This window comes from Arachis hypogaea, chromosome 10 (genome assembly GCF_003086295.3).
Source record: "Arachis hypogaea cultivar Tifrunner chromosome 10, arahy.Tifrunner.gnm2.J5K5, whole genome shotgun sequence".
In the NCBI taxonomy this organism is placed as follows: domain Eukaryota; kingdom Viridiplantae; phylum Streptophyta; class Magnoliopsida; order Fabales; family Fabaceae; genus Arachis; species Arachis hypogaea.
The window spans coordinates 58,164,464-58,180,047 of NC_092045.1; the positions used below are offsets into that span (position 1 = coordinate 58,164,464).

At 29.3% G+C, this 15,584-nt stretch overlaps 1 protein-coding gene across 1 annotated transcript; it reads right to left on the reverse strand.

Annotated features, from left to right (window-relative positions):
* Positions 1 to 2,750: 2,750 nt before the first annotated feature.
* LOC112715625 (novel plant SNARE 13) lies at positions 2,751 to 5,874 on the reverse strand. Its single transcript, XM_025767402.3, has 3 exons — positions 5,473 to 5,874; positions 3,493 to 3,585; positions 2,751 to 2,999 (listed from the first exon to the last, which is right to left on the reverse strand). Exons 1-3 carry the CDS (start codon positions 5,547 to 5,549, stop codon positions 2,789 to 2,791), a joined length of 381 nt encoding a protein of 126 aa, XP_025623187.1. The 5' UTR covers positions 5,550 to 5,874; the 3' UTR covers positions 2,751 to 2,788.
* Between the last annotated feature and the right edge of the window lie 9,710 nt (positions 5,875 to 15,584).

A 15,584-nucleotide genomic window follows, 5' to 3' on the forward strand; every position in this document is an offset into this window, starting at 1 on the left:
TTTAGGGTTTTCTAGGGTCTCTAGGAATTTTTGGATTTTTTGGGGTTTTCAAAGGTTTTTAGGATTTTTTATGATTTAATAGGCTTTTTTGGGATTTTTAGGAGTTTCTAGGGTTTTTACGATTATTTAAGGTTTTCTACGGTGTTTGAGTTTTCTAGTGTGTTTAGGATTTTTTTACGATTCTCTAGGATTTTATAGAATTTTCTAGGTTTTTTATGGTTTTTAGCGTTTTCTAGGGTTTTCTTAGATTTTCTAGAATTTTTGGGTTTTTTAGGGTTTTTTATGGTTTTTACCATTTTCTAGGGTTTTCTAAACTTTTCTAGGGATTTTAGGATTTTTTTGGTTTCTTAGGATTTTTAAGAGTTTTTTGAGTTTTCTAGGATTTTAGACTTTTTAGGGTTTTTAGAGATTTTTATGTTTTTTAGGATTTTTTAGGGTTTTAGGGATTTTTAGGAATTTTTTATGATTTTTTTAGGTTTTCTAGAGTTTTTTGGGTTTTTTACAGTTTTTTATGGTTTTTTAGGATTTTTGGGATTTTTATGTTTTTCTAGGATTTTTTATGGTTTTCTAGAGTTTTCTAGGTTTTTTTAGGAATTTTTTGGGTTTTCTATGATTTTTTTAGGATTTTTAGGATTTTTTAAGGTTTTTAGGGATTTTTTGGGTTTTCTAGGATTTTTTATGGTTTTCTAGGGTTTTTAGGAATTTTTTGTTTTTAGCGTTTTTTAGGGTTTTCTAAGATTTTCTAGGATTTTAATGGATTTTTGGGTTTTCAGAGATTTTTTAGGGTTTTTAGGTTTTTAAGCTTTTTTAAGGTTTTTCAGGATTTTCAAAGGTTTTTATGGTTTTTTAGGGTTTTTAGAACTTTCTAGAGTTTTTACGATTTTTTAAAATTTGTTAGGATGTTTTAGAATTTTCTAGTGTTTTTAGAATTTTTTTAGGATTCTCTAGTGTTTTCTATGATTTTCTATGATTTTCTTAGGTTTTCTAGGATTTTTAGAGTTTTTGGTTTTTTAGGTATTTTTAGGCTTTTTAAGAGTTTTTTAGGGTTTTTGGGAATTTTTAGATTTTCTAAGATTTTCAAAGGTTTTAAGGTTTCTCAGGGTTTTATAGGATTTTTAAGGGTTTTGGGAGTTTCTAGGATTTTTTACGATTTTTTAAGATTTTCTAGAGTGTTTTAAAATTTTCTAGTGTTTTTAGGAATTTTTAGGAGTTTCTAAGGTTTTCTAGGATTTTTCAAGGTTTTCTTGGGTTTTTAGAGTTTTCTAGGTTTTTTATAGATTTTTTTTATTATTCTAAGGTTTTGTAGGGTTTTTTATGGTTTTATAGGGTTTTTTAGAATTTTTTATGGTTTTCTAGAGTGTTTTAGAGTTCTCTAGGCCTTTAGAATTTTTTAGGATTCTCTAAAGTTTTTTAGGATTTTCTAAGATTTTTTATGGTTTTTAGGGACTTTTTGGGTTTTCTAAGGTTTTTTCAGATTTTTAGAGTTTTTAAGGCTTTTTTTTGTTTTTCTAGTGTTTTTAAGGGTTTCTAGTTTATGGTTTTAAGGGTTTTTATGACTTTATAGGATTTTCTAAGATTTTTAGAATTTTTGCATTTTTAGGGTTTTTCTAAGGTTTTTTAGCGATTTTTGGGTTTTTTTAGGCTGTTTTAGATTTTTCTAAGATTTTTAGGATTTTTAGAGTTTTCTAGAATTTTTTAGAAATTTTTTTATTTTTTAGGGTTTTTGTGGGTTTTTGAATTTTTCTAGAATTTTTTGGATTTTTTTTATTTTTTAAATTTTTCTAGGATTTTTTGGGGTTTTCAAAGGTTTCTAGAGTTTTTTTATGATTTTCTAGGCTTTTTTGGGATTTTTAAGAGATTTTAGGATTTTTACGGTTTTTTAAGGTTTTTATAGGGTGTTTTAGAGTTTTTAGGATTTTTTAGGATTCTCTACAGTTTTCAAGAGTTTTTTAGGGTTTTCTAGGATTTTCTAGGTTTTTTATGGATTTTTTTGGGTTATCTAGGATTTTGTAGGATGGGTTTTCTAGAATTTTTAAGGTTTTATAGGGTTTTGGGGGGGGGGTTAGGGTTTTCAAGGATTTTAGGGTTTTTGGGGTTTTTAGGATTTTTAAGATTTTTTAAGGTTTTTAGGAGTTTTAGGGTTATCTAGAGTTGTTAGGATTTTTAGGATTTTTGAATTTTTTAGGGTTTTCTAGTGTTTTTAGGATTTTTTAGCGTTTTTAAGGTTTTCTAGGATGTTTTAGAGTTTTCTAGTGTTTTTAGAATTTTTTAGAATTCTCTAAGGTTTTCTAGGGTTGTTTAGGGTTTTCTAGGATTTTTTCGAGGTTTTAGGGTTTGTTAGGATTTTTTAGGGTTTTTAGGATTTTCGAGGTTTTTAAGGTTTTTTTTTGTTTTTTTAGAGTTTTTTACGGATTTTCTAGTGTTTTTATAATTTTTTAGGGTTTTCTAGAGTTTTTAAAATTTTTTAAACTTTTTAGCGTTTTTTAGGATTTTCTTAGGTTTTTTAGAATTTTAAAAAAATTTTGGGTTTTAGATTTTTTAGGGTTTTTTGGGTTTTCTACGATTTTTTGGAATTTTTTGGATCTTTTAGGATTTTTTAGAAATTTTAAGGTTTTTAGGATTTTTTATGACTTTTTTTTAGAATTTTTTAAGATTTTTTTGAATTTTTTATAGTTTTCAACGTTTTCTAGGATTTTCTAAAGTTTTATGAGCGAGCATGAAAATAACCAAATCTACCTCACCCTAGATCATGATGAAAAAGCCTGAGACCCACATTTAGCAATGCAAATCATTTACAAAGATGTGAAAAGAAAAATATCGCCACATTCATAATACTTTGAAGTTGAAGATATTGTACCCCTTCCAAAACGTGAGCATCCAAAATAGAAAGGTTTTCGGCACTAACCATTGATTGCTTTTCATCATTAAGTTGCTTGTTCACTTCTGGGGGATTTTTTCCCTCTTCATCTTTAATTTCTCGATCAAACTCCTTTATCAACCTGTAATAAAAACATAAGGCAGGCTTCATACTCCAAAAAGTTGGGATGCATTGATAAAGGAAATAGCAAACTACAGCAGATCACATTAAAATGTCTTCACCACTTGTGCCTACCAACAGAAAAGTGAATTGGAAAATAAAAAATCTGGAAAGAACCTAATTATAAGGATAACAAAGGAAGAGAATTTTCACAACAAAAATGGAGCTTCTACAAGACCTACAAGCAGAAGACTCTGTGTGCTGCTCTTATTATACAACATTCGACCCCTGGATACTACAATGGACGGTAAAATTCCTAGGCAGAAATTTTCTTTATGATAATTAGTTATTAACAAAGTAAAAAGATTTATGCAAGTCAATTCATGAGGAAAAGTAAACCAGTAAAGTCAATATGAAAGGAACCTACATTTTTCTTCTTACTCAACTCAAAGTTACAGTTGCCACTGAGATATAGCAAGATTACAAGTTTACAACCACAGAAATGCTTAACTAACCTTTTACACTCCACCATCTTATCCTTGAGTTCTTCCAGCTGCTTGCTTTGTCTATTGGAATCTTTAATCTTATCAAGCCTTTGGAAGCCATTTCTGGATGTTAAATGAAAATATTTTATTACTATATAGGAATACTTGAAAAGATTATAGATCTATTGAACTTTATTTATTTCACTTCAGCAAGAATTAGTAACTGCGAAAGTGGCTACAGCAAAGGATACACAAGAAAGCAGAGATAATTACAAATAAATACATTGCTTGAACAGAGACAAATAAAGGAAGGATAACATAACAGCCTTCGAGAAATACTTTACTTGGATAACTATGGTCAACAACATTAATTAACACCAACAATAACATCAGCAGGTTTGAAGGCCACATTATGGCAATTTCCCCTAATATGTTTGTTATGTGTGCTCTATATAAGCGCAATATGATGCCATTTGATCCACGAAGAAGATCTGATCTAGTGGGATAAATTTAGAATCAATAGCACATCTGTTTTTTGTATAATCTAGTGGCTGTTTTTTCTTATTGAATACTTTGTTAGTTTATTTAGTACCCTTGATGATTGCAGGGTGTGCCTTACAACCTTGGATTAATTTCTCTTTATTGGGTTCTGATCTGGGGAGTAGGAAAGAAGCAAATATCTGTGCAATGTGCAGTATATGCCACCATTTGGAATATTTGATTAGAGAACCAATTATGTACCTTCAATCACAGATTTTGAGATAAGCAAGTTTTATGGGATAGAATTAGACATACGGCCACTATTTTTTGTAAAGCTCATGATCTATCCAGAGCACTTCTCCTCTCAAACATGTTGAGAGATTGGAAAGCTACATTCCATAGATAGCTTTTTCTTTTGTTTGCTTTTTTGCTCCGTAAGGAGGACCTCTTATCCTTCCATTTGCTTTATTATTCTTCCCACTATCTTAGTGATGTTATTCTTTTATCAAAAATAAATAAATAAATAATAGCCTCCAGCCCATCACTGCAAAAGAGGCAACCCAAATGATCATACTAAATCTCAAGAGATCATTGTTTTAACAGAAAAGATCTATGTTATATGGGAATACCAAAGCACCTAGAGAAAACATAATAATAAATAAAATAAACCTAAAAATGATTGATCGATATACACTTGTGCTGTTAACTGGAAATGCAACTATAAGGTTAAGGAAGCTTTTCAAATAATGAATTTTATACATCACATTCATTTTTTATTTATATACTTGTGCATTTAAAACCAATTATTCTCTTCAGATAGATTGGGAACTAAAAACTGCAAAAAAAAGTCTACTAGTCTCCTGACCAACATCAATAGCCTTTTTCCGTGGGAGGAGGAGGAGGCACTATTAGCGTCCTGATCAACATGAATAGCTTCTTTTTTGGGAGAGAAAAGAATATAGTATTAATAAAGATAAGGATACTATTACATAGAGATTAGAGGACAAGAAGTCAAAAATGGAATTGCATATCTTAATATCAAACAGTAACGGAATAGCTTGTCCTGCTAAAATAAAAAACAGAAATATCTCACAAAATCTAGTGGCTCTCAAGACATAGCTTCTTCTAGTAGCACCACTATCCTCCCATGCTCATTTCACTAAGCATAACATAACTTGTGTACAATGAGCTACCTCAATAAATACAGAACTGGCCATCAATATACCGCTTCAAACCATACAATTCCTAAATTCACAAATATCATTAAGCCTATAAATCTTAAACATACAAATACAAGCACAGGACCAAGTCAGAAAATTTTCAACATTATCCCCTTTGCTCACTCCAATTTCAAGAATCACTGCCCTAACTAAATCAATAAGATGCTAAAGAGTATGATTCACCTCCCAAAATTGGCAACAAGTTTAACTTGCACTCTCTAACATTATATACGAGCAGAGGTGAAAATTTTTCGAACACAAAAACATTGCATAACTGAATCTGAAGAGGTAGTAAAATTAAGTTACATACGCCAGGAATCGAAAGTTATCGCGGATTTCGCCGAGGATCTGCTCCACCTGAGGGCTCATCTGCAAGCTGGTGGCCATTGCTGCCGGCGACTGCGTCTCCTCCCCAAAACCCCGGCGAGAACCGAATTTTCTGGAGGAAACCCTAGCTTGTCGATTTGGCGAGTCTTTGCGCAAGATGCATTATCAGTTGATTTTGCCGCGAGAATCAGAGAGAGGGGAAGTGAAGGAATGGAGAGTGCAAGGAGAATGAGAAAGTGGCAGATTAGGTTTCAATTGAAATAACATTCAGAAGGAAATTGAGGGAAGCAAGAGCACCGGGAACAGAAAAGGCCAAAAGGGGAGTTTTGGAGAACAGAATACCGTTGTTTTTCTGCTAACAAATAATTAATTGTATTTAATTACATTTATATTTATTTTTGTTTGGATGCATTTTAATTATAACTAGTTTCATTTTCCGTGTAGCCACCAAAAAAGAAAGTTTCATTTTCCGTGTCTCCAATGGAAATTTAAATTATAATTTTAAATAAATATTATTTGGTATCAATATGAATTAATTTATTTTAAAATAATTAATAATATGTAATTTTCATAGTAAATAATAATATTTGATGTATAATTTATTAAGAGTTAATTTATTATAACTAGTTTCATTTTTCGTGTAGCCACCAAAAAAAAAAGTTTCATTTTCCGTGTCTCCAATGGAAATTTAAATTATAATTTTAAATAAATATTATTTGGTATCAATATGAATTAATTTATTTTAAAATAATTAATAATATGTAATTTTCATAGTAAATAATAATATTTGATGTATAATTTATTAAGAGTTAATTTATTATCTAAAATCTTTTTTGTAAAATTTATAGTATGTGGTAATAATAATTTTATTTTTTATTAATTAAAATTTTATTTAATTTTTCATTATGTAAATAACTTAATTAATAATTTTTATTATTATTTTTTTACTGCATTCATATATTTTTTCAATACTATTAAGTAAAAAGCTATTAGTACTATTATTCTTTCTATTCGAGATAATAATTTAAGTTGCTTATTTCATATAGAAAATAATATTATAAATAATATCTTATTTTTTAATATATTTATACAAAAAAATATACAATAAATCATATATTATAAAAATTAGATGATTTACATATAAAATTATTTATATAGTCATTACATAAATATCAAAAAAAATATTTATCGTACATAATAGTTTAAATATATGTAACATCATGTATATATTAATATGATCTATTTTAATTATGTGAATGTGGATTATTATTATTATTTTTATTTTTATTTTTCTAATTATTAGTAAATAATATTTCAAACTAAGAAAAAGGAAATAGTTCATTGAAAATGTTTTGTAATTTAAATTAATTTTTTTTATAAATATATCTAACTTTTATAATACTAAATGGTTATAATGTTTAGTAATATTGTATTTGTTATACCCCAAACAAGTAAGATTAACCTAATACCTCTCAAGCAAGTAGGATTAACCTAAGTCTAATATTAGGATCTCAAATGTAACCTAGGTTCATTACCTTAAGACCTAATTTGGATAAAGTTCACGCGTTTCTTCTCAAATTCGCTCGCGTTGAATTTCTGTTGCTAGTTAGACATGGTAATAGGTACAGTGAGAATATGACGGGTATCCCTTTTTTTGTCCCTCATACTTGTTTAAAAAAATTATCTCTTGTCATTTTCATATTTTTTCGCAAGTTTCTATTCAATTTTCCTTCAATAAAAGTAGTTATCTGCAAATATATATAAATATTTTTTGAAAATTAAAAAAAATAATAACAAAAAAGAGACATAATATAATCATCATAACATAATCAATTAAACATAATAGAGCGAAATTAAAATATATTTATTATGAAAATAAAATGAAACAAAACAACATAAAAATATCTTTCAATATAATTTTTTGGAGCGAGATTAGGAAATGTAATAATGGACTTGAGAGGTAAAGAAAGAGAGAAAAAGAGATAAATTAAGTTTAGGTATGAGTGAAAATCTAGAAGAACGAAGAGAAATTCGAATTAGAGACATGAATTAGGATTACTAAATTCAAAAAATAGATTTATGTGTTTATATAAATTTGGGTAAATTAGTAATTTCATATCCGAGAATAATAGAGTGTGTATAATTAGAGTAAAGATCCAATCTAGTCCTTATCCATTTTTACGAAGGACAAAATGATTCCTGTCCAAAAAAAAAAGACACTTTGATCCTCAACCTTTTTATTTTGGGACAATACAATTCCTCTGTTAAAAAAATTGTTAAATAATAACAAAACTTAATTTTGTGGGGGTTTTATTTATATTTTGCGGGGGTTTTAAATCCCACAAAAAATTTTTCAACAATATAATCAATTACTACCACTACATTTTTCATCCTCATTATTATCACTCCTACCTCTATTATTTTTATTGTGTAACTATACTTTATCATCATCATTATCTCCTCTACTGTCATCGTTACCAATACCAATATTATCAACATTAAAGTCTTCTTCTTTCATTTCTTATTCGATATTATTTTTTTCCTTTAAAAGGTACTACAATTACTTTTTTTTGCAACATCATTTTCATCAATGGTTTTTCTTCACTTAACCACCATTAGTGAAGGAATTTTTCAAAAATAAACTTATTAATAGTTTGTGGAGGTTTAAAAACCCCACAAAATACAAATAAAATCTCCACAAACTAATTTTTGTTATTATTTAATGAATTTTTTAACAGAAGAATTGTATTGTCCCAAAATAAAAAAGGTTGAGATTCGAAGTGTCCCTTCTTTTTTTTACAGGAATCGCCTTGTCTTTCGTAATAATGGATAAGGACAGCGTTGAGTGTTTACTCGTATAACTAACTAGTTTGTTAGGAAGTTATGTTTCTTGTTATAGAAGTTACCTAGTTGGTTATAAGAGAAGGCTCTTGTTATTGCTATATATGTTGGCTTATACAAAATTATATATACATTTCTTGTAATCACATTATTGAGTAACATCTCTCTCTCTCTCTCTCTCTCTCTCTCTCTCTCTCTCTCTCTCTCTTTTTCTCTCTCTCTCTCTCTCAATCTGATTCTATTAAACACGATCCATCATCGTTACTTTCAATTTGATTCCATTAAGCACAAGTCCCTCATTTTTTTATGGTTATAATCCATGACTAACAATAATACTTCAGTTTCAGTAGTGAAAAATCCACCTTTATCTACACAACCTCTTTTAAGCATTATCAACCAAATCAACAAATCTTTTAATAATTCTGTAGCTGATAAACTCATAAAAATAAATGTTTTTACTTGCAACCATCAAGCTACTCTCTCTATATGTGGACAACAACTTCAACATTATCATGAAAAAAGAAAATCCCTCCAAAATTTGAGAGCAATTTAGATCAGACATCACAAACAAAATCAAAGAAATATAAAGATTAGAGAGTTAATGGCTATAATATCACATCATGGTTCTTTATTTCGATGGATGAGTCTTTTAAGTATAGAGTTATTGGATGTCACTTTGTTCATGAAATATGGAGCAGAATTCCCACTTACTTTGCCTATCATACCAAAGATCAAATTAGACAATTGCAATTGCAATTGAAATCAGTCAAGAAATTGACATCTACCTCAGATTATTTTCTTCAAATAAAAGAAATTATTGATTCATTAGTAGCAGTAGGATCACCACTCACAAACTTAGATTATACCAATGTTATCTTAGATGGTTTGAATGAAGATTATCATTCCTTCATTATTATGTTCACAATGAAAGATTCTTTATCCCTAATCTTGAAGCTTTGCTTATGGCTCAAGATGATATAATTGAAAGATTTAAGAAACCATAATTTTCAATGGTTCAGGTTAATTTTACTCAATTCTCTAACTTAAATCTCAAGAATTCAGAACCTTCCTTCTCTTATAATTTTGGTAGAGGCAACAACAACAATAACATTCTTGGTCGTCCACCCTTTGGTAGAAGAAGGCGTGAAGTTAGAAATTTTTGTGGAGCTGAGGAAGGAACAATTATAACTCCAATACCACACCTCAATGCTAAATTTGTGGCAAATTTGACCTTGTTGCTAGCTATTGCTATTTCAGGTTTGATTAAGGATTCCAACATGCTCAGCAAAGTGTTCCCTTCACTTCCATGTACACTGTTCTTTCACCTCCTCCATCTTTTCATAATCCAAAAGCCATGATTGCAACACCTTCTATTATGATAGACTCTTCATGGTATGTTCATTCAAGTGCAACTCATCAATACACACCTAATTCAACCAATCTGCAATAATCCTTTGAATATCAAGGCAAAGAACAAGCATAAACTGAAAATGGATCAGGTATGATAATAAAAAATGTTGACAATTCTTATTTATAATGCTTACCTACTCATAGGAAATATAAATTATATGATTTGCTGCTAGTTCTATCAATTACTCAAAATTTAATTAGTGTTTTCATATTTGCAAGGGATAACAAAGTTTATTTCTCTTTTTAGCCTAATGAGTGCTTTGTTAAATCACAGGCTACCAAGGACGTTCTCCTCTGAGACAAAGCTGTTAAAAGAATGTACAAATTTAAACGTATTAATATTCCAAAATCTATTTCTTCTCCAATTAATCTTGCTGTGTTTGTTGTTAGTTGTGCTTCCTTAGATATCATTAAAGATTTGGCCATCTTACTCATGCTATTGTAAAAACTGTTATGTCTAAATTTGGTTTACCTACGAATAATACTACTTCTTCGTTCAATGTTTGTAAATTCTACTACATGACTAAATCACATAGGCTTTCATATTCTCCTTCTACTCATTCTTATGATGCTCCCTTATTATATCTCATAATGGTTATACTTATAGATACTATGTATTTTTTGTGGATGTGTTTTCTAAATATACTACCATTTACTTACAAATAAATTCCAAGTCTTTCATGTTTTCAGATAATACAAGTTATATATGGAAAAATAACTTGAATATTCCATTAAATCTCTTCAGATAGATAATGAAAAGAGTATTTATCAAATATTTTTATTGAATTCTTGAAGAATAAAGGTATTGTGTATAGATTAAGATATCTGTATACACCACAGCAAAATGATCTATCTAAGAGAAAACAAACACATTATGAAAACTGGATTTGCTCTCTTGGTTACTGCTTCTTTACCCCTTCAATTTTGGGATGAGGCTTTTTCAACCTTTATTTATCTTATCAATAGAATGTCATCCACCATTACTTTTCACAAATTATTTTTTGAAATCTTGTTTCATCATTTTTCTGATTATTCATTTTTGCGTGTGTTTGGGTGTTTTTGTTTTCCTAATATTAGGCCTTATAGTTATTATAAACTATAAAGCTGAGATCCCAACCCGATATCCTTTTTGGTTATGTTGTAACCTAAAAAGTATATAAATGTTTGGACAAAATAGATCTTATCTCCTTTTTTCTTTAATAAAACTGCTTTATCTAATACTAGTCCCACTGTAGAAAGACTCCCATTAATAGCAACCATTCCTCTTCTTCTATTCAACCTTCTACTAATATCCCTTTTTCTTTGATTTTCCAACATCTCTCTCTAGAATATTCATTAAACGATATAGAAAACTATACTACCAATACTAAAATTGCATATCACTATTACAATAATGGATTTTAAAGCTTAGACTTAGATTCTTCAAGCAATTTCTGAAACTGAAGTAGTGTTACCCTTTGATAGTAAATTGTCCCAACATGTTCCTTCTTTAGCAAGTATACACCCAATGTTGACTGTAACACCCTACTATAGAGTTTTATTCTTAAGTCATAAAACAGAGGTGGTGAGGTATTACAACCTCTAAAAGTAGAATTATATATAGAATATAGTTGAAAAAGATTTATATCTGGGAGCCTTTTTAAAGAAGGTTTAAAACAAAGCGTAAGCAGAACAACTCGTCACTCACGTAAGTGTTAACATAACGAAGTAGGATAAGAGAGTTTCAAGATACATATAACAAGGCTCTTGACCCGGCTCGCAAAGTTAAAATCGGATAGAGCATATAAACATATATACATATATACATGAGGATCCCAAAATGGCCAAAAGTAGAAAAATGACAACCTGTTTCTCTGAGTCAATCTCTAAGAAGGACAAACATAAAAATACAAGGTGGAGAATCTATATACATATATAAATATAAACAAAATACGCCCCTGAGTTTTAAGAGTTCTTCGCTTCATCAGAGTATCTAGAATACAGAGTGGTGCTTCTCAACCTGCATCTGGAAAACAACAATATTGTATGGAATGATAAAGCCCCAGAAAGCCAGAGGCAATCCTAGAACACCGACACTCAAATTATAAAACTTATGGAACTAGAACAGAAACCATAAATAGGGGTAGTTCTCAAAGGTTCTAAACTTGGTCAAATCCTAATCAAAATCCTCAAATAGGCCTTTCCTCCAATCTTCCATCTCTGGTGAAACCACACAGACAAACAAACAAACAAAGGCAAACACAATTAGAGTACAAGTAATGCAAGTAGCAAGTATAACAATTAGCATAGTAAATTCACTTAGGCATTTCCAATTAATGCACAGACAAGCAATTCAAACAATATGCATATGATGCATGTCTGTCCTATAACTGATGATATCATCTGTCGGTTATATAGCCAACCCGACATGTCCTGGTAGCTAACCATGGACTGAAACACCCATTGCGGCGCAAGTGGGTTTGAGCTACAAAACCCAAAAAAACCCTAAAAACCCTAGAAAGCCCTAATAATCCTAGAAAACCCTAAAAAACCCTAAAAATCTCTAACAACCCTAGAAAACCCTAAAAATCCTACAAAACCCTAAAAATCCGAAAAAATCCTAGAAAACCCTAAAAAATTCGAGAAAACCCTAAAAAACTTTAAAAAATCCTTAAAAAACCTAAAAAACCGTAGAAAACCCAAAAAACCCAAAAATCCCTAGAAAAACCTAAAAAACCCTAAAAACCGTAAAAAATCTTAGAAAATCCTAAAAAAACCTAAAAAACCAAAAAATCCCTAAAAATCCTAGAAAACCTTAAAAAATCCTAGAAAACACTAGAAAACCCTAAAAAATCTTAAACACCCTAGAAAATCCTAACACACCCTATAAACCTTAGAAAATTCTAAAAATCCCTAAAATACCGTAAAAACCCTAGAAAACCTTAAAAACCCCTAAAAACGCTAAAAAACCCTAAAACCCTAGAAAAACCTACAAAACCCTAGATTTTTCAAGGATTTTTTATACTTTTTAGACTTTTCTATGATTTTCTATAGTTTTTTATGTTTTTCTAGGGTTTCTTATAGTTTTTAGGTTTTTTAGGGTTTTTATGGTTTTTTAGTATTTTTTAGTGTTTTTTATGTTTTTTAGGATTTTCAATGATTTTTAGGGTGTTTTAAGGTTCTCTAGGGTTTTCTAAGATTTTCCAAGGGTTTTAAGGTATTTTAGAGTTTTTAGGGGTTCTAGAAAACCCAAAAAACCCCTAAAAAACTCAGAAAACCCTAAAAAACCCTAAAAATCCTAAAAGATTTTAAAAACCCTAGAAAACCCTAAAAACCCTACAAAACCCTAAAAAATCCTAAAAAACCGAAAACCCCTAGAAAACCATAAAAAATCGTAAAAACCCTAAAAAACTTTAAGAAATCCTAAAAAACCTCTAAAAACCATAGAAAACCCAAAAACCCCAAGAAAACCCTAATAAACCCTAGAAAACCCTAAAAATACCTAGAAAACCAAAAAATCCCTAAAAGCCCTAAAACACCCTAGAAAACTCTAAAAAACCCTAAAACTCCCTAGAAAACTCTAAAAATTCCTAAAAACCCCTAAAATACCCTAAAAAAACCCAAAAAACCTAGAAAAACTTAGAAAATCCTAAAAAAGTGTAAAAATCCTAAAAACCCCTAGAAAACCCAAAAACCCTAAAAACCCTAGAAAATATCTAAAAAACCTTAAAAAACCCTACAAAACCCTAAAAAACCCTAAAAAACCATAAAAATTCCTAAAAACCAAAAAACATAGAAAATCCTAAAAAGCCCTAGAAAACCTTAAAAACCATAGAAAATTCTAAAAAACCCTAAAATCCCTAGAGAATTCTAAAAAACTTAAATACCTTAAAAAAATCCTAGAAAACTCTAAAAAATCCTAAAAAACTCTAGAAAATCCAAAAAATCCCAGAAAATCTTAAAAAACCCTAAAAATCCTAGAAAATCCAAAAAATCCCAAAAAATTTTAAAAACCCTAAAAATCTTAGAAAATCCTAAAATACCCTAAAAATCCTAGAAAACCCTAAAAAACCATAAAAACCCTAGAAAATCCTAAAACATACTAAAAACTCTAGAAATACCTAAAAAATTCTAAAAACCCTAAAAAATTCGAGAAAATCCAAAAAATCCTAAAAACCCCTAAAAACCTTAGAAAACCCTTAAAAATCTTAGAAAAACCTAAAAACCCCCAAAAGAACTAAGAAACCCAAAAAACCCTCGAAAACCCTAAAAACCCTAAAAAATCCTAAAAAATCCTAGAAATCTTAGAAAATCCTAAAAAACTTAGAAAAACCTAAAAACCCAAAACCCCTAAAAAACCATTTAAACCCTCGAAAACCGTAAAACTCCTAAAAAATCCTAGAAAATCATAAAATTCCCAAAAACCCTAAAAAACACTAAAAAAGCGTAGAACACCCTAAATATCTTTGAAAATCCAAGAAATCCCTAAAATACCGTAAAAATATAAAAATCCCTAAAAACCGTAGAAAACCCTAAAATATCCTAAAAACCCTAGAAAACCCTAAAAATCCTAGAAAACAAAAAAAAAACCCAAAAAGCCTAGAAAACCCTAAAAACTATAAAAAAATCTAAAAATCCTAGAAAACCCAAAAAACCCCTAAAAAACATAAAAACCCTAAAAAACACTAAAAAAGAATAGAAACCCCTAAAAAACCGAAAAAAAAAACCTAGACAATCCGAAAAAACCTTAAACACCCTAAAAAATCCTAGAAAATCATAAATGACCCTAAAAAATCCTAGAAAACCCAAAAAATCTCTAAAAACCCTAGAGAATCCTAAAAAAAACTAAAAACACTAAAAAACTCTAAAAAACCCTAGAAAACCCTAAAACCCGAGAAAATCTGAAAAGCCTTAGAAAACCATAAAAAATCCTAGAAAACCATGAAAACCCTAAAAACTCTTGAAAACCCTAAAAAATCATAAAAACCATAAAAAAACCCAAGAAAACTTTGTTTTCTAGAGTTTTTTAGCAAACCCTAGAAAATCCTAAAAAATCCGAGAAAACCCTAAAAAACTTTAAGAAATCCTAAAAAAACCATAAATACCGTAGAAAACCCAAAAACCCAAAAACCCCTAAAACCATAAAAACCCTAAAAACCCTAAAAAACCTAGAAAATTCTAAAAAAATCTAGAAAATCCAAAAATTCCTAAAAGCCCTAGAAAACCTTAGAAAACCCTAGAAAACACCAGAAAACCCTAAAAAACCCAAAAACCCTAGAAAATCCTAAAAAACCCAAAAAATCTTAAAAACCCTAAAAACCTAAAAATACCTAAAATAACGTAAAAACCCTAGAAAATGTTAAAAATCTCTAAAAACCCTAGAAAACCCTAAAAAACCTACAAAACCCTAGAAAAGGCTAAAAAAAATCCTAAAAACCCTAAAATCCCTAGAAAATCCTAAAAACTCCTGATAAACCCTAGAAAACTCTAAAATACCCTAAAAAACCCTAAAAACACCTAGAAAACCCTAAAACACCCTAGAAAACTCTAAAAAACGCTAAAAAAATCCTAAAAACCCCTAAAAACTCTAAAAACCCCTAGAAAACTCTAAAACCCCTAGAAAATTCTAGAAAACCCTAAAAAACCTAGAAAATATCTAAAAAAACCTAAAAAACCGTAGAAAACCATAAAATATCCGAAAAACCCAAAAAACCATAGAAAACTATAAAAAAATCCTAAAAACCCTACAAAATTCTAAAAGAATCTAAAATCCCTAGAGAATCCTAAAGAACCTTAAATACCTTTAAAAATCATAGAAAACCCTAAAAAACCCTAGAAATCCAAAAAACACCTAAGAATCCTAGA